The sequence below is a fragment of the Thunnus thynnus genome, chromosome 10 (assembly GCF_963924715.1).
Source record: "Thunnus thynnus chromosome 10, fThuThy2.1, whole genome shotgun sequence".
NCBI classification, from domain to species: Eukaryota; Metazoa; Chordata; class Actinopteri; order Scombriformes; family Scombridae; genus Thunnus; species Thunnus thynnus.
Window position 1 is genome coordinate 27,069,151 of NC_089526.1, and position 23,594 is coordinate 27,092,744.

Consider the following 23,594-nt stretch of genomic DNA (forward strand, 5'->3'; position numbering starts at 1 on the left):
TGCTCATTAGGTTTGGGTGTGTATGGGAATGGCAGTAAACATGACATTTCCCCTGCAGCCAGCGGAACGACTCCGGCATCTAATGACAGCCCTGCAGCACAATGAGTAGTAAAGCTGCAGCCACCAGAGCTGTCGCCCTGCCCAACTACCACCAGCTGCCACCAACCAGGAGCCCTCTTTCTGTCTCAGAGCCAGAGCCCAGGCAGGGAGCAGGATGTATCAAGCACTCACAGAAGTGAGATACTGAGTTGATAATAAACAGCACAGTGCAGTAATTGATTAAATGCATTCCACTGACTATAAAAAGGGTACAGTGTAATGTTTGTGTGGGTTCTAGCCAACTGCTTAAGTATACCCCCAAATATTTTCTTAGATTGAAGTTGCTAACTTTTCAGAAAAACAGTTTTTTTGGCAAGTTTTTTTCAAGCAAAGTCAAAGGCTGTGTGAAGCAATTACATGTTTATCTACCCAGCCTTACACTGACAAGTGTTCACCCTCCACTGAAATGAAACTGGTGTCATTGAGGTGATGCCGCAGTTATCCGAGCTAGCACTTAAATCAAGCATGGCTGCGGGTGTGTATCCTTGTTTTGTCATGTAATTATTGTCTGGGAAAATTTTAGTAGTAAATGACAAGTTTACTAATTTATAGCCCAACGTCCTTACAGATTGTTGGCTTTTCTCAGAAGCCAGACAGTGTAAAGAAACATTCAAAATAAAATGTAGAGAGCATCCAACTGTGAAAAAGTTCTGAATACAATTCAAACACACAATAGAAGTCATACATTTTCACGATACAAATTGTTAAATCAGTTTTCTATACACTGAAATTATTCGCTACAGCAACTCCACCACTTTCTGGTACCACTTTTCTCATTTTCTCTATTTATACATTTCATCTATGAATTTCCTCATTCCAGTATTTCCATCCTTTTCCATTTGTCAGCACTCAGTCTCCTCCAGCCTTTGTTTTACAGTAAAAATCCCTTATGACTTTGGTTAGTCTTTGAAAGAGCTCCACTTCACTAGCAGAACAGGGTCATTTCCAAACTAAACCCACATTCAGGACCTGTTCAGCTTCATACTCAGATCCAGCCTCTAATCCTTACCTCAGATTCTCTGCTTTCTGCACTTGTGTCTTTTTTGCGTCCTTTCTTAGATTATCTACCCTTTTCCACTGTCAGTATCCACCTTAATATTGGTGTAGAGTCAGCTATTCTGTCTAAACAACCTCTTCTGACTGCTCTCATTTTGGTAAGAGGATGCTCTTTGATTCACAGGACATGAGCCACTCAGTAATAAACTCATCAAGCACGAGTCCACGGTGTAAAACCATAACAAAGAGATCCCCCAGCCGGCACGTCTTCCTGAGGTTGTGTTGAAAGATTCATGACATGTTTAACTGTCCTGTCTTTATTCTAGGCATATAATTTTTCCCCTTGGATTCGTCTAACTGATCATCTTCATGCACTGTCCAAACGTACTTCCTGTGGCTTCACCACTGTCTTATAAGTAACGGCTTTGCCCCCATTCCGTCCCAATTTTGCCGACATGAAAGGTGGCTGTCATGGGCAAATAAGAGGACTGGATGACTTTTGAGAAAAGGGTCAAACCACACAATGAGAGTGGATGATTCTGTCTCCTGAAAACCCATCCAGCAACCGGAAGCAACTGGGTTAAAGGCTACAGCCACAATTACTATGTAGACGCTAGAGTTCTGTCACAGTCTCCTGTCAGAGATGTAAAAACGACTATGTGTGTGTGTATTTTGTTTCCATCTCTTGAGACTGTGTGTAATGGACCCTCAGACAGTGAGGTGAGTTGGATGTTGAGGCCACGAATAGGTTGCTTTCTGACAGCAGGAGCCATTATATGTGTCCTTCCATATAGACACTAAATGCGGTACATTAAAGTAGAGAGAGAAATATGTATCCAAAAAATGCTTGTAGTGGAAGTTTATATAGAAGTAACAGTTTTTGTGGGGGTTTTTTCTCGTGTGAATTGACTTTAGCCATGCTAGCAGCTCTAGGGATGGTAAGGGTTGGTCGGTTGGTCAGATGGTCCACCACTTTGGACCAGACTGAAATGACTCAACAGTCATTGGATGGATTGCCATGAACTTTTGTACAAACATTCACAGAGCCCAAATGGTGAATCAGACTTTTCTTCTAATGCCATCATCAGGTCCAAAATTGTATTTGGCCAATATGTTGCTTTATGACCACATATCTGCCTCAACTGTACTTTGTGCTTAGTGGTAACATGGTAAACTATGATGGTGAACGTGGTTAACGTTATACTTAACTTTAACTTTAACTCAAAGCACCACTGAACAGCTTCACAGAGCTCCTAACGTGGCTGTAGACTCTTAAGTTACTTCTAAATTAAGTGGATTGCTCCTTTACCGCTGCACCCATGGGGGCTATGTGTTGACTCCGTACCTATGCTGTAGTGCACCTTCTCAAGAATGCAGCTATAAGTCGGACTTAGTTGACTACAGAAATGGCACGTACTGACCGCAAGAACTGGGATTAGTCCGCTTGTGTTTTCTCGCACCAGTTTCCAATGCTGGTACAGATTGTTGAGAGTGAAGACAGCATGAAGCAAGTTTAAAAAAAGGTTTGCTCTTTACTAACATACTTCTAGCAAAGCCATTTTCTCTGCATCGGCTCACTGCGAACCCCACTCTGTATCATAGTGAACGAAACAGACCCACGGAATAGTCCCATATTCATAAACAAAACAAGGGGGATCTGTGGTGGTTTTATCAACGGGAGAAATCTGATGCTGAACTATAAATCAAAACAAAGATTCTCTCGCATCAAATATAAATCCAGCTTTGGCCTTGTTATACATAGAGATCCAGCAGTGCAATGCATATCTAACAAGTCCAGCATAGACAGCTGTTATAGTAAAAGATGCAGGGATTAACTGTGTTCACGGAGCAACATGTAGCAGCAGTACAGTAAGAAAATGTCATTTCTGTCTTTTCATATAACAGTGTGTATTTTTGTTTTTCTTGTTCCTCTGTGACTGAAATGCAGTGACTTAAACTAATTTTATGAATTGCATTACCTGCTGTACCAGTGCACCCACTGCCAATTTACTTCTCCAGACATTACTACATTTTGCCATTTTTCAAACATATTGTCATATGATGCAACGGTATGCACCACTACTTCTGGAGTAGCCTACTGAACCTGCCTATGCCAGCTAGTGGAAACTTTGGCGGTGACTGTCAATTGGGTTTAAGCAGGAGTGTTTAGGGGCAAGTCTATTAACTGGTCATGAGTTTTCCCCAGCCCCCAGTGTCTGACATTCTATCCCACGATATTGTAAAAACAGTGGCAGGCTCCTTTTGTGTCAAAAGCATCTGAAGAATGCACTCCTGATGCAGCGAGTACTATGATGGGTATCCCGTATCCCCTCAGGGTGATGACCAATAGGGAGATCAGGGCGATGCTGGTGTCACAGTGTAAATTGGAAGTTTTGTAAACACAGTCTTTGTGTATGTGTATGTGTAAGATGAGGAATGGGTTCAACATCAGGGCGGGGTAGAAGATCGGGTAGCAGCACTGTTTATTCACCAGACCTGTATGAGTCATTGCGCTCAGGCGAACCTAACAACAACATGTCATATCAAGACATCGCCCTACTCTCAACCCCTCGATTGATTCCTCCTCACTGTGCAGATTGCCAACTGTTGTTATTGTCTTCCAGTGTTGTTATTAACTACCACATTCCTGAACATGGTGTCATATAATCAGAGATTTTTGCACACTGAACTCATTCACCTCAATGGTTTGTTAAATATGCATGCTCGGTAAACTGGCATAAACTTTGAATTTAGCTTTTCGACGCTGACGTTGAATGAAAAACTTTAAGACTTTTTGCATTCCAGCTTCTAAATAGCTCAGCGCACAATACAATGTTTCCAGTGTGCCCCACCAGGAAGAGGCATGTTGGCATCTCATCAAGTGTCTCAGAGTGACACAGTGCTGACTCATTGAGCCCCTAATACGAGTGTGTGATAGTGGTACAGCTTTCCACAGTTATTTAATGCTTCACAATCACAGCCAAACCCAGGACCTCAGCAATGTAAACATTTGCCCATTTAGCATCAGCATGAAGCCCCAGAATGCCCCTGTGTTTGATACTATGTGGTCCTGTCAGGGGAAAAACTGTCAGGCCTAATTTATAGTGCCATATAGCCATGTGATGCTTATTTTCAGTGAGTTATGTAGTTATGTTGGATGCTTTGCTTGGTCCGTGGTTTTGAGGGATGGAGAAGTATGTGAGAGTTACCCCCTGCGTTTAAATGAAGGGTGCATGGTATAGTGTCGTTATTTCAGTGCACATACACTCACATGCCAAAGCATGGACCAGGGATTCCACTCCACTTGAACATAATAGTCTCCATATAATTGTGTTTCATTCTTACTGAAACCTCATCAAAATATGTAGATATAGGATTGCAACTTAACAATCAGTTTGTTCTTCTGTTGTCTTCACTAACATAAATTGTAACAAGGTGTTTACTCAATTTATTGTTGGAAACAAACAGAAAGACAACAACTGGATAGAGGAGAGAAAATGTTTGCTGAAGTTGCAGAGAACAGACATAGCTTTGGTCTGGACCAGTGGCAAGTGGATGAGATTATAGTATAGTATTGGTTTTATGCTGTGGCAGATAACGGGTGGAGCAGAGGCATCCTGCAGTAATGTCAGGTTATAGAAAACCCAAATGCAAATGCCTGGGAGGCTGAGACCTCTAATGTCCATGATTGTCCCGTTGGCCCTGCGTGCCAGCCTAAATCAACCCTCCAGCTCATACTGTTGTGTCATATCCATTTTATACACACAGTGACACAGCCAGACACACATGCACCCTGAGGGTGGTAAACAGATATAGCATACCACAGCAAGCAGCATGTGAACCACCCTTACTCGGTAACACCCGTCGTCTCTCGGCCCACATACTGCCTCAACAGTGGCACCTCCAGTAATTAAGCTCTCACCTTTACAGTGTCTCTCTCTCACACAAACACACATCCATCATACAAGCACCCAAACCTTTGTGTCTAAGTAGATAAATTTGTTTGAATGTTGACAATTTGACAAAATCTTTAATGCTTCTTCCATTAGCCCTCCTGTAAATATTATACTGCCTGGATGAGTTTATAAATTACTTGGATACATGCTGCCACTACTGAATGTACAAGAATATAATGAGATGCTTGAGAATATAAAAAATCATCTTGGAAGTGTTATAATCACCCTATTTACCAATGTGCTGACTATGCAACTAGTAACCTGTACCCATATAAAGATTATGAAAAGGTTTACTTGATTTGATTGATATTTGGTTCCACTGAATATAGTCAATTTATTTTAGCAGAAACTACAAACACTATTCAGACTGTTCTCTGATGCAGGAATGAGTTGGCATCCCTATTTGAAGCAGATAATGCCAACCATATCTTTTAGAGATACTGCTGGTTTGCTGTGAAGGAACTAAACTGAGAACCTTCTGTAATCATCTGTATGTGTCTTTGTTTTTCAGTCAGTGGTGAAAACTGGACGTTTGCTCATTAGTCATGAGGCACCAGTAACCGGAGGCTTTGCTGCTGAAATCAGCTCTACAGTACAGGTGAGTGTATGCGGTCTGTGTAACCATGTCTCTGGTGGATAAGATGTATGTGTTTGTTTGTGTCCAGAACATACTGTATTTGATGACATTTTATTGGGATTTGTAGCTCCCTGGGGTAGGAGGTGGCCTTCAAAGGTATTAGGCTTAATAGGTTGCAATAGTTTTGTCAATAAAAGTCCCACTTTGTAATAAAGTTAAAATAGCCTTTCACTGAATGCCCCAGAGCAACAGAGACTTTATGTTACTACCCACTAAGAAGCCCTCACATCTGCCTGTCTCTAGCCATCTACAAGAGTGTTGTAGAGGCAGAATGTTGGCACTCAAGCGCTGGAGATCCAAGTGATCCCCAGAAAAACTAGCAAATATGCAATCATTTATTTAGCCATACATTTTCATGTTTAGAGGGGTATTTGGCATGAAATTCACATTAGCATAATCTCCCTCTTAATAGTATAAACAATTCTACAATCCCAAACCCATAAAACATCTTTTTATATGCTTCCTAAAGATTAAATATTTATCAAATAGGGTCTGTGTTAGGAAGGACTGTGGTACGAAAACGCTGACAACACCTAATATGCAGTTAAAAATATTACACAAGTATACTTCTATTTATATTAACCCATAAAAAGGTGAGTGATAAAATTTGTATCAAAAATTGCTCTCCCTCTTTTAGGAGTCAGAGCTCAAATATGAACACAAAGACATGACATGACTCACACATTGCAAGGTTTTCTTTATTATCAAAAGTAATCAAGTATTTTTTTTATCTGTACATCCATGGTTACAGTGCAAACAGGAGCTGCTAATAGCTAATGCAGCAGGACTTTTCATGGTGCAAACCAGACAAAATGTGAACAAGTGTAAGCTAAAAAAAATAGGCTAAAGGATTTGACCACAGCTAACTCACTTAGTCCATGGCAACTACTGCCTGCTTCCATCCCCCAGAGCATTATGGGAACTGTTCAAAAACTTATATTATGATTATCCCTAGTAGAAGAAAAATAATAGCATGGACAAAATCCACTAATATTATATTTTTTGTTTTGCTTTATTGATACATTTTTTTTTACATGACTCAGGCTCAAAAAGACACTCTCCTTTATCCATTTCTATATGTCATATGTGTTGAAAATCTGTGAGCATACAGGCAATAAAACTAATCATTTTGAATTTCTAAAAACTATTTTTTCCCACAAACACTGTAACAAAACATGTGAAATACCACTGACATGCAAATTGGTGGCATTTCTGAGTAGCTCGACTTAGTCTGAAAAGTAAAAGTGACTCTGCTAAAAGCCTGCAAACAAAAGGAAGTGAAAACTGAGCAAAGAATTCAAAGGATTAATGAATCCTTGATGAGTAATTGGTTTATATTAAGGAGCAGCTTAATTCTCAACAGTTGTCTACAAAACTGCAAGGACTTTTTTTTGTAAGTTAATGCTACTCATCTGAGAGTGTTAATACAGTGAGTCTAACTACCCATATAAGGTTTACGAAATATTGCTTGTTGCTGACAATACAAAAGGCCTGGACAATGTAACTAAGACATGCCAGAGACCGCTGCTGGCAAATTCTGAGCTAAGTGTGATGCATGACTAAATGAATAGCTCCCCTTCCCATCATCCTGATTACATCTATTTCTGCGTAGTGAGATAATTATCTTTAGTATGTTGGGTGTTTCTCCTTGTGAGGCTCTTAGCAGTTAGTACCGCTCTCTTCTCAATGAGCAATTTGTATCTCAACAGTGACGACTCTCCCCTTTATAGACACCTCCTCAAAAGTCATCCAGTTGTCTGCACAACACTTACTGCAAATGGTTTCCTTGTTATTATGCCTGAACTCAGATTTGAAGCTGTAAAATCAATCGATCCTCTCCTCATATCCTGTCAGTCAGATGTTCTCTTCCCCTGTCAGTGAGGGCTTAAATGGTCAGTGACTCATCCTCCTCATTTCCATGTTTCCATGTTTTCGCATTGTGTCGGGGTGAAGTAAGTTGTTGGTGTATTCACTGATTGCATTGATTTTCAGTTTTTTCAGAGTTGGATGCTCTTCTTGGAAAGAATACTTTAGGAACAGTTGATAACTGTGCTTTAAAAGGGAGCAGTTTGACCTACAGGTCTCTGTCACACTGTTGAACTCTACATTAGATTATAGTTATGTCTTCAAAGAGAGCATGATGTGCTTGCTTTGGACACCCAGATAGGCTTTCTCAGAAATAAGATACCTTGCCACAGAGCTACCATAATATACTGTATATATTAGGCTTACATATAATAAGACTAGTAGTTACTAGCTATACAGTAGGCTATAATAGCAAGTAAGCCATTCCTCTGAGGTGATGATCAACATCATACAAATTTCAGCCAGTCACCAGCACATGAGACTATTATCTCTAAATAAAGAACCATCTGCATGAGCTAGTGAACAACATCAAGTTTTGCCTTTTGCCAATTCTAGTCAGATGAACATGGCTGGCAATATCAGAACCAACACACAAAAGCCGTCTTTTGTGTATCTTGCTTGACAGAGTCGCGAGTGAAGACTAGAATTGAAGTTTTAGCCATATTAAGATGAACATACAAATGTTTGGTGTTTGCAGAGCATATGGATAAAAAAGAGAAGAGAAGTGGCTTATTCTGAGTGGTTTAAGAGGGTTTTTTTTGGCTCTTTTTATTGTTTTTCCTTCACCATGAAACTGGGTCACCATGTGAATCCAAGATGACTACAGCTGCCACCCTCTGCATAGGGGTAACCTAAATCCAGCTTTTAAAGTTCATTTTTCAAGTCTAAAGGGAGTGATTGAGTGACTCCCAGAGAGATAAGATTTTGGGTGGAGCATTGTTTCAATTCAGAGTGAGGTGGCAACCGCAGTGATTCATTGTAAAATAACCAGGATGTGGTGTAGGCTGTGGTTTAGAACTGCACATTTTTGGTTAAAAAACAGGATCAACCAGAATTGATCCCAGAATTTCTTATCTTAATTCACTCCTTATTATTGGCCCTGTGTTATCCTTATTTCTTAAGAAGGTCATTCTGTAAAATGAAAACATTTATTGGATTATTTTTTGTCTTGGTGTGGATAGAACTGCAACAATATGATCATGTTATCTAAAAGTTTGACATGTAACCAGCATAAAAAAAAAACCATAATCTTAGGAGCTTTATAAAGGTTTTATACGATATGTTACACTGCTATTGTATAGTTTTAGATTACACATGGATTTCTATTTTTATTTTTATTTATCTTATTAAATGGTTAAAGACATAGGTGTGAAATGTCGTAATAAAACATGCACCTCTAAATGTTTTGTTTTGTTTTTTAAATAAGATTTTAAAAAGGAACTCACTTACAGTCAGATATAGTTTGTGGCCAAAACACTGACGCCTTCCAGTTATTAAATTAGGCTGCTCTCACAATATTGTAGCCACTGCCTGTTAGTACTCATGCCAAAAAGTGACCCTTTCTCATGATTTTGTCATAACAGACTTTGATAAGATTGCTTCCTCTTCTTAAACCATTATCAGAAGAGTTTCCTTGATTGTGTTACACTGATGTTAAGATGTGTTTTTGTTTCAGCCAGTGCACAGTTTGTCATGTGGTGTAATGCAGTCTTCTCATCCATTGATGCAGTTTGAGTTTGCGAACTCAAATTCAGCAGAAATGTTGTGATGTATGAATGAATTTGAAAAGGGGTATGAATCACTATGCCGATGCTGATATGATTGACTCAGCCTAGATAATGGGATGGAACAGAAAAGCTACCAAAAATACAGCTTTAAGCAGAAACATTGAGTCACAGGTCTGGTCATCAGCAGATACAATAACAGTAATAATAAATAAAAAGCAGTTGGGTTTCAGGATGCAGGAGGACTAGTACAGATCAACAGCAGGACCAGTACCACACCTCCCTGTTTATGCATTTATAGTGGTTTTTACCCCTCCCAGGCTCAAGATAAAGGGACACTAGTTGTCAGTGAACCTTGTATAGTCTGGGCACCGATGTCTGGAAGCTCTGTTTAAAATGTAGACTATTATTTCTGGAGAGTGGCTTCAACTACTACCTATCCACCTCAGGCTCCTGGGCCCTCACAGAAAGATCCATTTATGGGTTTGATTTTCCCTTTTGTATTAAGAACAGAGGAGAGTTTGGTAGGGCTTGGCAAGTCTCCATCATCAGGCTTTGGCTGCAGCCCTCATGATTTAATAATGTGTCATTGGCTGACCCTTTCCCGAATGTTTGGCTGATGACTGGATGGGACAAAGTGGGGCAGAATGAGTTGCGGCCAAAGACGATGCTTTCATGGACCTCAGGGATGCAAAGAGAGAAGTGGTGAATCACCCTTCTTTCCTCAACTCTGCAAACCATCACAGAATTGATGGTTTGCAGAGTTGAGATATTTTTCTAAAGGCTCGATCAGTTTGGTTTTTGAAGAAGAAAATATTTTTCTCATTTGTTGTTAAAGAAAACAATGAAATGCTGCATAATTGTTACCTGTTGTGTATTACAAGAACTCTTGGCTTCTTTGCAAGATAAGTGCAGATCACATGCTCCATATACACTATAGTATTAAATGTTCTCAAGTAGTCTTAACTACAGTTTATCCTCCACACAACCATACACCACACTGCATTGAATCACATAGCAGTGTCACTCAGGGGGTCTCACTGTTATCTTTTGGGCACTTGAATTCTCTGGTTTTAGTTCCACTTGTGTTGCTTTCCATTATTTGTGTGTAATTTAAACCAACAGAATCCAACATCCAGCCCATAACATCCCACTGAGTTGTGGTACTATTCTGGGACATGGTTCAAAGACTACAGACTCTATTCTTGCTCAGTTGGTGTTAGCTTAGGATGAAAGCTTGCATGTTTTCTGCCATGAATGCCTTCTGAATCTGAATCAGACTACTAGTTGCCTGTTAGGCTTGTCTGACTGAGAGAAAGCATAGGCCCAAAGCTTCAGGCATGGTGCCCTACTGTAAAAGTCATGGCAGTCGCCCCACGTCTTTCTCCATCAGGGGAAACACTAAACTGCCTTCAAAGGACAGTGTTTATACAAGAAGGCTCCTTTAAAAGACTCCACAATTGGGCACAGGTACCACTAGGTTGGATAAGAAAGTTGTATAACGGCGGTATATTGCTGCTGCTGCTGCTGTTGCTGCTCATGCTGCTGCCGCTCGTTCCTGTCAATTGCTTAATAGCCTAAAGCCAACTGACTCATTAGACATTTGTTCCCTTCATATAACTGCAGGGGGTTATATAGTAATTTCAGCTTCTGAACTATCTCAACTTATGAACTAAAATCACTGTATACTCAATGCACACCATAAACTGAGATGAATGGATGAGAAATGTTGAGACAACTTTGGTGGGGAAGAAAATAAATGGTTTAGTTAGTTTAGAGAGGAAATACCATATTAACTAAATCAAAAGAGTTTAATGTAAATTTTTAAATACTGCTCAGGGCCTGTATTTACTGCAACTGAATGAAAGAACAAGGTTTTATTTGAGATACGCTATTGTTGGAGACAGTCCTTTTTATTTTTATTTTTCCCAGTTTCAAGTATATTTGATTATGTTTTATTAAGATGCCATTGTGTTTTCTGTAAAATATTTAAACTAAAAACATTATAGCAGGTACAAGTAATTTATGTAAGTGTAAATTGCTAATGTTTAGCCTGTTGGTATGCAAATGCTTTGCTGTTGGTGTGTGATTAAGAGGTTAATGTCTATACAGTAGTTAAAGTGATGCAGTCTGTTGTTGTTTTTTTTTTTTACCAAATATGATAGAGAGAGGTTTGGTAACATTTTAGGGTTTTAGAAATCAGTACCTGTATCCCCAACCAGTTCTCAGTTGAAATCAGGCATCAGCAAATGATACTGTTACTTCTCTGTCTGACTGCAACCCCCAATCTGTGGGTGTTTGAGACAAACTGATTGTTTTGTGAAAGGACTTAGGATATCATCCCTGCAACTGCAAGCCCCTGCTGTGAAGTATTTTTAAATCCTGCGCCACTGCAGGATGCAAGCTTTTTGGTAATGCCATGTTGACGTATTTTTATTCCAACATTTAAGCATATTACATATAATGATGCACTTCCCAAAAGATAAACACCGATTTGAATGAAATCTGAGTTGTGTGGCCATTCTTGGTCCAGCTGTGGTGGCAGGCAGGCATACTACTGTACTTTGCTCCCACTTCCAGTAAATGTATTTAGAGGAGATTGCAGATGTGATCCAGACCAAAGAGCAAACTCCCTGGTACTGTCTGACTGGTTGTCTGTAGTAGGGCAGAGAATAGCTCTAGAGGTTGTAATCTCGATGGACATGGATAATCACACTGCCACTTCCATTAATACGCTGAGATGAAAAGAAAGCAAGGTAGTTTGTGGTGTTTTATTATTCTGGGTCATTGGTAGGAAAAAAGTTTTTTCACCACTGCTTCTGAATACCTTGGACAAAGGCTCATTCACTACCTATTATGTTGTCAAGTTAATGCTGTAAAAAAAAAAAAACACTGTTATGATTCCAGCCTGCACAGAAGCAAATTTATGAAAGTGCTCTGACTCTCGACGTCAACCTGACAAGACAAAATCCTCTTATTAGTGTAATGTTGTGTGGGCCTCCCATCTGCCTGTCAATTCTTAGAGTATGACAACCACATCCTGGTTTGCTCCAGGCCCACTCTATTCAAGTATACTCCTGTTCAACTTGACATTTCCCAAGTTTGTATGTTTCCAGTGAATTACATTGAACTTTGCCCAAGAAAACACCGGTTATCTGTTTTTGTCTGTTATGGCATGCATTAATATTGTTTAAATGATCTAAAACAAGACATAACTGTTACAGTGAGCTCATAGGTATAGAATCCGTCTTTTAATTAAGACACACTTCTGAACATAACATGACTCAAATAAATCTATGACATAGTCCTGACGTAGCCTCCTGGCAGCTATAAGAAAGAAACGGAGAACATGCCTGTAGTCTGCATACTGCAGCTTTCAAGAAAAGCCTAACATTTTCAAAGCTTTTCAGAATTCAGAACCACTGCTTTTGTTTTTTTTACCCTTTTTTAATATGCAACTGAGTTAAAATGCACTTCAGACCCTGGGGCAGTCGACATTTGTCAGCACACGAAAGCAATGTGCTTAAGTAAATGTAAAGGGGGAAAAAAGGGAAAAAACCAAGATTAGAGTTAAGGTTTCACATCATAATTAGTATAGTGGCTGTTGTCAGGATCTGCCACAGCCTGTTGGAGAGAATCAGTCTCAGGTTGTTCAAGTCCACAAAGAAGGAGGGAGCAGCGATAAAGAGGAAAGGAGGGTTTGTTGAACTGGTTGTCTCCATTCATTGTACATTCATTAAACCTAATCACTGTTAATTAGCCGGGTGGAGCAGACTGCCAGTCCTAGGGTGCGGGAGTCCAGTTGCTAGGCAGATAGCAGTGCCAGCAAAGAGCCCTGCACAGCAGATCAGGTGTCTGGAGCTCTGTCTGGGTTTTGGTTTTCATTCTTACTGCCACCAAAATGTGAGACCACATCAGCCCTGTGTTGGCCTGTCTTCACTGGCTTCCAGTGCATCAAAAGATTGATCGCAGATCTTCAGGGCATTTGCAAACCTATAGTTTGTTTGCTCCGGTCTGAATCAGCTGATGAGTTGGTAAACTTGGTGCATTTCCTCCATGGTCCCTTGGTTTCCTTTGACACATAGAAAAATCCAAGCAGACCGAAATGCATCACTACAAGCCACATGAGAGCCTTCACTCTACTAATTAGTCAGATGTGTCTGGGGCAGAAGCAAAAGCGTAAACACAGGAAGAGGGTCCTGTCTGCCTAAATATCAAAAATGCAATGCACTTTGTTGTGCTAGCCCAGGTCGGATCTCAATTCATTCCCCAACTAGCTACAAGCAACTGTTGATTTCACTGATCTGCATCCCAGTATGCAAAGCACACCTGGTTATAGGAACTGTTTAGCTCAAACTTGTAGCATACAGCTAGTAGTTGGGTCGGATCGAGGTCAGATCACGTTCCCACCAATAATGAACCACCCCAGAGTTCTTTTGGGACCGGACCACCTCCTCTAAAGGGTCTCTCTTGTTTTGGTCTGCACCCAAGTACGATTCCTGTGGTCAGACTATACAATGCCTTTGGTCTGACCTGCCTAAACGAATTGCACCAAGGACGAATATGAATCATAGTCCGGTTCAACCGGACTAAAAAGCACAGGTTTGAAAACACCCTTAAACACGTTAAGTGATCCATTTGTATTGCAAAAGATTGTTTGGTTTGTATCAAAATTGGTCATCCAATCAGCTTCATTGACAATAGTCAATAGTGTGTGAACACCCTGTCAGAGATGCCACAAGTGTCCCACTCTGCCACATGTCCTTCACTCTGTCTCAAGCTGAGATTGATAGACTCGATATTTTTACTGCTCTACTGTTAAATTAATTACCTCTTGCATTCAAACTTTATGGTTGTACTTTTTTTTTATTATTTGGCAGTCCTTTGAATGTATGAATACATCCAGACTGAAACCCTCCCACTGTACCATGTCAACTCCACAGGCACACAGAGCAGCAAGCTTCTGCTGCAATCTCTCCCTCTGTTTCTGTGTTGTATTTTAACAGGCTGTAAAAGTACCAAAGCACAAAAGGCTCCTCATCAAGTCTGACTTTGCTCTCGACTATGCCAGATGTTTTATAAGAAATGAAAAACATAGTGTGAAACATACAAGTCCTGCCCTGCCAAACGCCAAGCTGCTCCATGGCAGCCAATTGGTGGGTTCATAATTGTGGGATTACATGGATGGCTAGGTTTGCGATGCTGTCAGTGTCACAAGAAACAGGTTAAAATACATTCGGTGTCAAACAGGCCATGCACAGGAAGGGTGCTATGCAACTTCTTAGGAGTAAACTATTACGCTTTTGTTTTGATTGCTTGAGTTGTTTGCTGGTCAGTGTAATCTGACAGAGGGTACTTCAGGTCTGTTTCTGCAAGTCTGTGTGCATGCGTCCAAGTGTGTTCATTCAACTCATCAGGGGGTTTGTCCCATTTGGAGTGTTTTGGCCAACTTCATTCTGCTTTGTCTCCATGGGAAGAGGTCAAAAGCCAGTTTAGAGACATGAATGATGGCTTGTTTTGCACTCTGACCAAATTGCCTGCTCTGAGGGGCCTGAATGAGCCTTTTTGGCTTGTATCATACAAGTCAGATATGGTAATAAAAAAATGTAGAATTAAGTTGTTTCATTGGTTCTAAAAGGACCATTACATACTTGTTTCAATATTACATATCCCCTCTTGCTAGCTTTGGAAAATGGGGATATGCCCAAGCATTGAAAAAGGGGAAACTAGGTGACTATAGTTCTGTGAGTGAGAGTGTGTGGAGAGGGTTGGTCCTGGGTAGCTCCAAAAAGAAGGTTTTGTTAGTTCGGAACAAATCCCTCAGACCAAAACCATGATAGTCTGGTAAAAAATTGTGAAACCCCTCAACTGATCAAAGCAGAGGCTGCAGACCTTTCATTTCAGAGGCAGATAACTGCAATACAAACAAACAGCACAATCCTACAAATTTTGACAAATGATCAGTTCTTAACTATTAATTTTCCTCTCTTCTCACTGAACATTTCTATTTCCACCATTTTTCTCTTCATATCCAGAACAATACCCAGCTGGTCTCACACAGTCACATACTCATTTATTACAAGACAATGTAGGGTGCAACATGGCATAGATGGGTGAGTATGTGTGGGAGAGGCATGAGATGCGAGGCATTGCACCCCAATGCCTTGGCTTTAGGCTTAGCTTGAATAAAGAATGTTTGCACACTGACAGCATTCAAACCACACGGAGAGTATTTGTCTTCAACATTTTTTTTTCTTTTTTTATTCCAGGAGGAGTGCTTCCTTAACCTGGAGGCTCCCATCAGTAGGGTCTGTGGTTATGACACCCCCTTCCCTCACATCTTTGAACCCTTCTACATCCCAGACAAGTGGAAGTGCTTTGACGCAATCAAGAGGATGATCAACTACTGAACTCCAGTCAGGTAAGGGAAGACCTGACAGCTTCCTTTGAAGTAAATTTATGAAGTGGCATTATGTAATTTTCATACACTTACTGTGCATCTACCCTATAATCTACATTATTTATTCCAGTAATGTAGTGGTGAAACGGTGTCTAACCTGCCATCAGTAACAAACAACCATCATTTTGTATTTTTTTTCCCGAACACTCTTTCACTCATCTGTTTAATGTATCCCACCACTAGACATATATTTTATTTCTATCCAGACATCACATACTAATCTGCATTCCAGGGCCCTTTTCAGACATGGTATACTCCATTTGATTATTTAGAAACCCAACTGAGAAGGATCGCTGTTCACACCTGCCATCAGAGTACTGAAATCTTAAATGAACCTCAGGTGTCTATGAGATTGCATTTTATGTCCCAAAGGTATGACTGCTAAATAGTCAAAATGCAAATTTACACGTGTACCTCAGGTTGGGGTAGAGGGTGCTGTTGCTTCCTCAGACAACTTACTGACGTTCCTTTTAGCCACTCGCAATGATGGATGATAGAGAGTCTCACAACATGTTGTCCAGAAGCCAACAGTAAGGGCTTTATGCAAGATAAATGAATCAAATACAATTATAAAACCAAGCAAGGCAATTAAGGCAAAACAAAACAAAATACATAAACATTGTGCCTGCACTGCTAAGTATGTTTTTAACAATAATTACTATCATAGACTTAACTAAGTCCATCTCATCTACAAACCCTGGTAGTATTATTTTAGTAATGTGGTTATTGAATGGGGCAGTTCAGAAATTTCACATTGCACTTGTATGAAGTCAGTGGATTGATAAAACACAGGTTGGGATATCCTAACTTCTAGTCCCTAGTATGGGTCAAGCCTACACTTCCCATAATGCATCTTTATAGCATTTTTCATTAGACCCTCCTCAATCTCGAAACCCATCAGCTATCTGTCTGACAACGATTTAGCCTCTGGGGGCCCATATTTCGGGGGTTCCGGTGTGGCCAGCAGATATCCGGATAACAGATAACGGTTTATAGTCCCATTAGCAACTTGAGACGGTCTAGATGACATTTCAGCTAATCTCAATAAACAGATATATGCATATGAATGCAGATACATTTTAAAAAGCTAAGAAAAAGTCAAATCGTCGTCAGATGATAGCCAAGGGGTTCAGAGATTGCATTTCGGCCAATGCTTCCACCTCTTTTGCCACAGGGACTGTTTGCCTGCATCTAACCAAAGCCTGCTCAAACGTGATTGGTTAGTACTTCTCGGACTACAAATGGAAACCAGAATGTTTCAGGTACCAAAATCTTGTCCCATTGCCTACAGATTCTGCATTCATATGCAGATATCTGTTTATAGAGATTAGACCCGCCCTGACTGGTAAATGCAGATGTCTTTCGAACTCCACAATGCCAATTTTTAACTCCAGCCTTCTGAAAAAATTGTAGTCTTCAAACTCAAGCCAATGATCATCATCATCATAGTACTCCCAATTACAAGTAAACTAGTCTTGATGTGTAAAATCAATGGAATGCCCCTTTAAAGCTTCATATATTCAAATAAAATCCATCTACCATGTGTTTCCAGTTTATTTCTGCACAGCATAATTGGCTTAGTTTAGCTTAGCATGCTTACCTTGCCTTGTTACCTTGCTCACTGAGTGGAAATTGGTTTGCTGAACAATCAGTCAGTTCTTCTCAATAAGGAAGAGTTTTAGAGCAAATTTCATGTGTCATACTTAATTTCCAAATGCTTTCCTATTGTTTTTCCACTGCCAGTCCTTTGAACAAACCACTGACCAGCTTTATGAATGGAAATAAATATGACACAAGCCTGTTTTGTCCTAACATGCATATTGTCTGTGCCTTGTTGAGTGCTAAGGCAGTGGACGGCACCCTCGCCATATCAGAATACCCTTGTAAAATTCACCCTTTCTATCACCCTTGCTGATAGAAAGGATGAAAGAGGCCAACAGCAAAATTTTAACACTCAACCCTACAAGGCCTTCGGTGTGGTCAGGGATGTGTTTACATACAGACGGGTGACAAATTAAAGGAAAACAAACATAAAGTGTCTTAATAAAGTGTTGGGCCACCACTCGCGCCAGAACAGCTTCAATACACCTTGGCATTGATTCTACAAGTGTCTGAACTCTACTGGAGGGATGAACACCATTCTTCCAAAAGATATTCCCTCATTTGTTGATTTGATGATGGTGGTGGAGAGCGCTGTCTAACACGTCAGTCCAAAATCTCCCATAAGTGTTCAGTTTGGTTGAGATCTGGTGACTGTGAAGGCCACAGCATATGATTCACATCATTTCAAACCATTCAGTGACCCCTTATGCCCTGTGAATCGGGGCTTGTCATCCTGGAAGAGACCACTCCCATCAGGATAGAAATGTTTCATCATAGGATAAAGGTGATCACTCAGAACAACTTTGTATTGATTTGCAGGGACAAGTGGACCCAAACCGGATCCCCTCACTGTAGGGGTCAAGCATTCAAACCTGTACTGGTTTTTCCTTTAATTTGTCACCCATCTGGATGTGGAAATGCTTCCCTGACAGCCATTGAATGTGGCTTGAGCATTGGGAACCCAAAGCATCTGTTTTGGGCACACTCACACCTGTATTTAGAGCTGCTGACTTATAATCAGACCACCCAGGACTGTTTTTAGAAGGTGTTGATAGGGCCTTCACATTATGGATGTTCCCCAACTAGTTGCGTAACCTCATGCTGCTATCTCATACTGTAGGTTATGCTATTGTTTTTCATTAGTTGCAGAAGTGTTCAATAATCCTGTGAGATGGGATGCCATCAATCTTCCACACTCTTTCGTAATCCCTTTTTAATTGTCAGTGTCATCTTGAGTTAAACCCATTAAAATGTTGGCTTAGATTGATAAGGGGGAAGGAGCCATTAATAACATACTTAATTGAATCAACATGTCAACACATGTCACTCCTCATCCTCTCTGCTCTCCATCGCATCTCCAGCTCTACTTTTCCTCCTCATCTGCCATCCACTGTTGATCGCCAAGTTATTCACTTTTTCAACCTCTCTCCTCTTCCAGAGCCAACTTCTGGTAGCCCTGAACTCCGCGTTCTCCCTTTTCCTCTTCATTCATCCAATCGGTGGAGAGCAGCCAGGAAAAGACACTTTGTTGACCATCCAATCAGGAAGCAGTATCCAGATGGGCTCCATGTCCCTCTGTGTCCTCCAGCCAAAAGACTGTTACATTACCTCTGGATTAGGGAACCGTTTTCTGTTGCAAGGGGAAAATAACAAATGTGGTGAAGACGTAATCCATTCTATATGATGAAACTACTTTGGCTTCAGCTGTCAACATAAGGCACATCATTTAATTTCCTCACAGACAAAAGTTGGAACCTTTTGGAAACAGTATTTGGTTGAATTTGTGACCATTTGCCTTTCTGTGCTGTTACTTTTGATTGAATGTGTCCAACTCTGCTCTAATCTTTATTTAGTTTGACATGGACTGAACCTTATTATACTAATATAATGGACCTGTGGTTTTTAAGGAAAATAAAATAATCAGAACTGGTGAAAACACATGGTTGGGTGATTTCCTTTGCTTTGAATTTGTTGAGATTTCATTGTCCCATTTCATTGCGTGCTCTAGGTGTCATTTTGGCAGGACATGAAAACAACTTCCCTGTGCTACAGGGTTCCCAGTGGCCAGGGAATTTAGAGGAATGTATACCAGACTGGCAAAGTCTGCGAATTTGATTAATCTTCCGATGACCTCTGGGAATTTTACAACGCCAGGATGTATTTTACAACTTATCCAGCACATTTATTGCATTAAATTGTGATTTTTTTTTTTTGTTTTAGCCCCGCAGCTGCTCATCCTATTCAACCCTTAGGGAAAAAATAGAAGAAAAACTAACATATTTCAGTTACATTAGCCAGTTTTTCCCCTAGGATTTTTTTCAGCAGCATAGCTGTTGTGCTCACGCAGATCCCACGACGCCAGGATCCATATTTGCGGACACCGGCAGTGGAATAACTTAAAACTAGCTTTAGATTTGTTCCAGATAGGTTCATCCATGTCCACAGATTCATGTGTAGCTTTTGACACCAGAAGGGCTCTGGAAGTCCAGATAAGTTTCACTGTAACAAATGTCAAAAAATTAAATGTGTCAACACAATCGGGTGAGTTGGGGATCCTCTCCCAAGAAAATGTGATGTTATTTGACTAAAAACTATGCATTTTCACATAATTTTGGACTATTATCATTACAGTATTTATAAAAAACACATTATAGTTTTTCACAGTACACTCAGACATTAGCAAGAAGAAAAGTAAAACAAATATGCTCACCAATAAAGTAAGCACTGTGTCCTGAATTAATCCTAATTCAGAACAGGATAAGAATTGATTTATATTTTAAATATAACTAAATATTGTTTCTAGAGCAGCAACAGTAATGTTTACAACAGCCAAGTCACTATATAAACTCAATAATGTTTCACTGGAAACAAAAATAACATGTCAATAAAAATAAATAATATTCCTGACATGAAAATACTGACTGAAGTTTCGAGAGAATGAAGAACACAGACATCAGTCAGTATCAGTCATTCCTCCTGTCGTCTGTTCTCCTCCCCCTGCTGCTGATGTGATTCACTGCTGCAGGTACTGCTGGTAGAGGGAGGAGGGGCTGCTGTCTCAGCCAGTAGCAGTTTACAAGAATTTGTGTGTGTGCGTGTTTGTGCGTGTGGTGAAGGAGCTGAGCCCAGCCCTCCGTCACACACAGAGAGCAGAGAAGAGGACAGAGAGGAGAGGCTGCAGCGCGACCATACATGACACCGATTCCATTCTCTCACTATCGGCTCCAGTCAAATGCTTGAAGCGGAGAAAGTGCGTGTGGTGTTTGCGTTCATTGTGAATACAGTATTATGTACAATATGAAATTCAGCAGTGGCATTCATCATTTAGCAGCGGCACTGCGCTGCTGTTGAAAGCATATAGGAGAAAGACTGCAATAACACTTGTATTTAATGGTAAATTGTGGAAAAGTCATAGAATTTTACATCACGATCACTGTGCAGACTTTTGTCCTGCTGTAAAATTTTAAAGACCTTTCCATTTTATCAGTGCTTCCATGAGAAAATTCTTTCCTTGTTAAACTTCTTGTTCATCTCTTACCATCATGGAATCAATCTGGGCCATCGCTTGAACCCTGTGTCCTTATACTGAATGTGTTTCTGAGAAATCTTGAATCATAGGTAAACTATAACATAAACAACTATGAAAACTGCCCGACAGGAGTTGGATTCCTGCCCATGCCTCCATTAGAAGATGCTGGCAAGAAACAATGGTGTCCTCGACTGCTCCCCCACTCTGACAGGTAGTGTCTGCAGGGAACACAAGTGTGTTACGAAAAGCAAGAGGAAAAGTGTAAAGGTTGCTGGCCTCTAGATGCTGGACTGTTCATCACATTATGACAGTTAGATGGAGTGACTGAGAGTATGTTATTCTCAAAGGAGGGCTAGAAATGTAAAGTTTGACCTCAGGGTGGCATTAGAAACCAGGTCACAGAATCAACTAATTCAAAGGGACTAAGCAAATGTCTTGACATGCCTGTTGGACTGGACAATTCTCTGTGTACATGTGGAAATTTTGATCCAAGTGTGATACCAAAAATGCTGGAATCAGTAAGTTTCATCCTTTTTGGATCATTATCTTTTCCAGCAGTTGAAGCTAAACCCGCCATTATAAACCAGCCATAAAGTAGTTGTATGATATTGAAAGTCTGGGGAGCATTAAAAGTGTAGAGCAAAACTCATTGTAATTTGCCCAATAAACTTTGTGGCATGTATAAGCAGAAATTAAGGCCAGAGAGTGATGATGACATGGCGTCACCACAATAAGCAGGGTTTATCCATAAATACCCACAACAATTTTTAACCAAGCTATTATACATTTTGTGTGCAAATTTGATTAAATCAGTGTTATGTTGATTTTTTTTTTTTTTTCACAACTTGAGTGCAGCTGAACAAGCTGTAAATGCACTGTTGTATTATCACCTTATAAAGTTGTTATGGTAATGTGTTAACAAACTGTTGCCTGATTACATGTTTATTTACACATTGCAAATGAAAGTAATATTCACTGTCCTTTTTGCTTGGTTTCAGTCTCTATAAACACCTGAGAGAAACATTTGGCTAGCTTCTAAATGCTACACTATGTTCACTAATTAATTGCTAACTTCTTCGTTTGGTGCTGGGCAGGTATCGTACAGTTGGTTAATAGGCACTTTTTTGCTGGAACCAGCTTCTTGCTGCAGCTGGAAATGATGTTGTTGATGAGAGCAGTGAAGGCGAACCAAAAACGGTACGGGCCAGGTTATGCTTAAACGACATGTTGTCTGATCTTGTTGGGAATCAACTGTGATAATTGTTCCAAATGGCCACACTCAAAGGCAGAGTGAAAAGCTGATTGTCATAGAGAGGAGGAAGATGCAGTGTCATGGAAATATAGGGATAAAAATGCTCATTTTGACAATTTCATCTGACAATTTCTGTAACTTTCCAACATACCATGTTTAAGCAGTGACTGGCCAGAGGTGAGAACATAAGCAGGGTTTGAATTTCTCTCTCAAGCTCCCTTTTTTCGTTCTTTAAACAACTATTTCTGTCTTTCTGTGTGCACAACCGAGTGCAACACTGAATCTATTCCAGGAGAGACTCTGAAAACCTCAAGTGATTATTGCGTCTCGTTCCTTTCTGACAGCCGGCTTTTTCACCCTCCCTTTTCATTGTGGCTGTTTGGAACAACTATCAACACTTTTGCCACCCGACATGGTTGGACAACACGTACGAACTAATTGTTTTCTAGCATAACTTGGCCCTAAAGTTGCAGGCCATAAAAAAACAAAACAATGAGCTAAAAGACACTAAAATTCCCTGTAGAGCTGAGGGGAACTGCAGAGTTCGGTGATAATGCTCTGTGGGTTCATCACCACGAGACTGAGAGAAAACAACATCCTTCACATTATGCTTAGTCACTTGTTCCATTGTTAATATGAAAATAATGATTAGTTTTGGTTTAATTGCGTTGCATTGGCATCAAATGACAATTACATCCACATTAGTTTGATTTGAATGTTGGCCTTACAGCTGTTAATCTGAAAATGTTCCCATATCCCAATTAAACTACCACTGTCATAGTCTACCAGGTGTTGTTCAATTATTCACTCACTACAGAGGAGCTGCAGCATTTCTCTCTGGACTACATCAGCACTACAGTCTGTCACTCTGCTCTTCAGCTTAAGGAAAGACACATTTTCCCTTCAACTGACTGAAATGAGTTTGTTTCCACATAGCATTTTATAATTTAGTCTTAAAATGATTGTTACAAGAAATTAATACCAATACCACATTTTGACAGATTCTTTAATGCTCACAAATCTGCAGGTACTTAATGATACTTAAGTGCACACAGGGAGTATACAAGAAAACATCAACATTTGGAAACTGCTTTTTAGTGAAATGAAACCTAAAATTACTTATTTTTTATTATATGTAGTGTTGCATATTTTTCTCATGTGGTAGTTTTTTTTTCCATATGTTCAGTTTACAATCCACATACAAGCAAAGCATGCTAGTTTTTCATGATGTAGTTTTGGCAGCTTTCTAATTGCTTGTCCTCACTGTGTACAGTATTACTGCCTTATGACCATCTACTCCTCATGCAGTTTAAGCCTGTGGGGAAAGAATAATCAGCCTGCTAATGAAACGTTTACAGTGAAGATGGAGCACCTAGACCAGATGGCCCCATGCCTCAAGGTCTTTGCTTTTAATTTCCCTCTGAAGTGCTGAACTCAACCCATCAGCACAGTTAAGGAGAAAGGTGAGACCGA

At 40.1% G+C, this 23,594-nt stretch overlaps 1 protein-coding gene across 1 annotated transcript in view; it reads left to right on the plus strand.

Moving 5' to 3' along the window:
* Positions 1 to 19,278, plus strand: part of bckdhb (branched chain keto acid dehydrogenase E1 subunit beta) — a 55,265-nt gene extending 35,987 nt beyond the window's left edge. The window contains exons 9-11 of the mRNA XM_067602308.1: positions 5,563 to 5,649; positions 15,548 to 15,699; positions 18,779 to 19,278. Coding sequence (XP_067458409.1) covers positions 5,563 to 5,649; positions 15,548 to 15,688 — 228 coding nt within the window. The 3' untranslated portion in view covers positions 15,689 to 15,699; positions 18,779 to 19,278. The remainder of the gene's footprint in view (positions 1 to 5,562; positions 5,650 to 15,547; positions 15,700 to 18,778) is intronic.
* Positions 19,279 to 23,594: the final 4,316 nt, after the last annotated feature.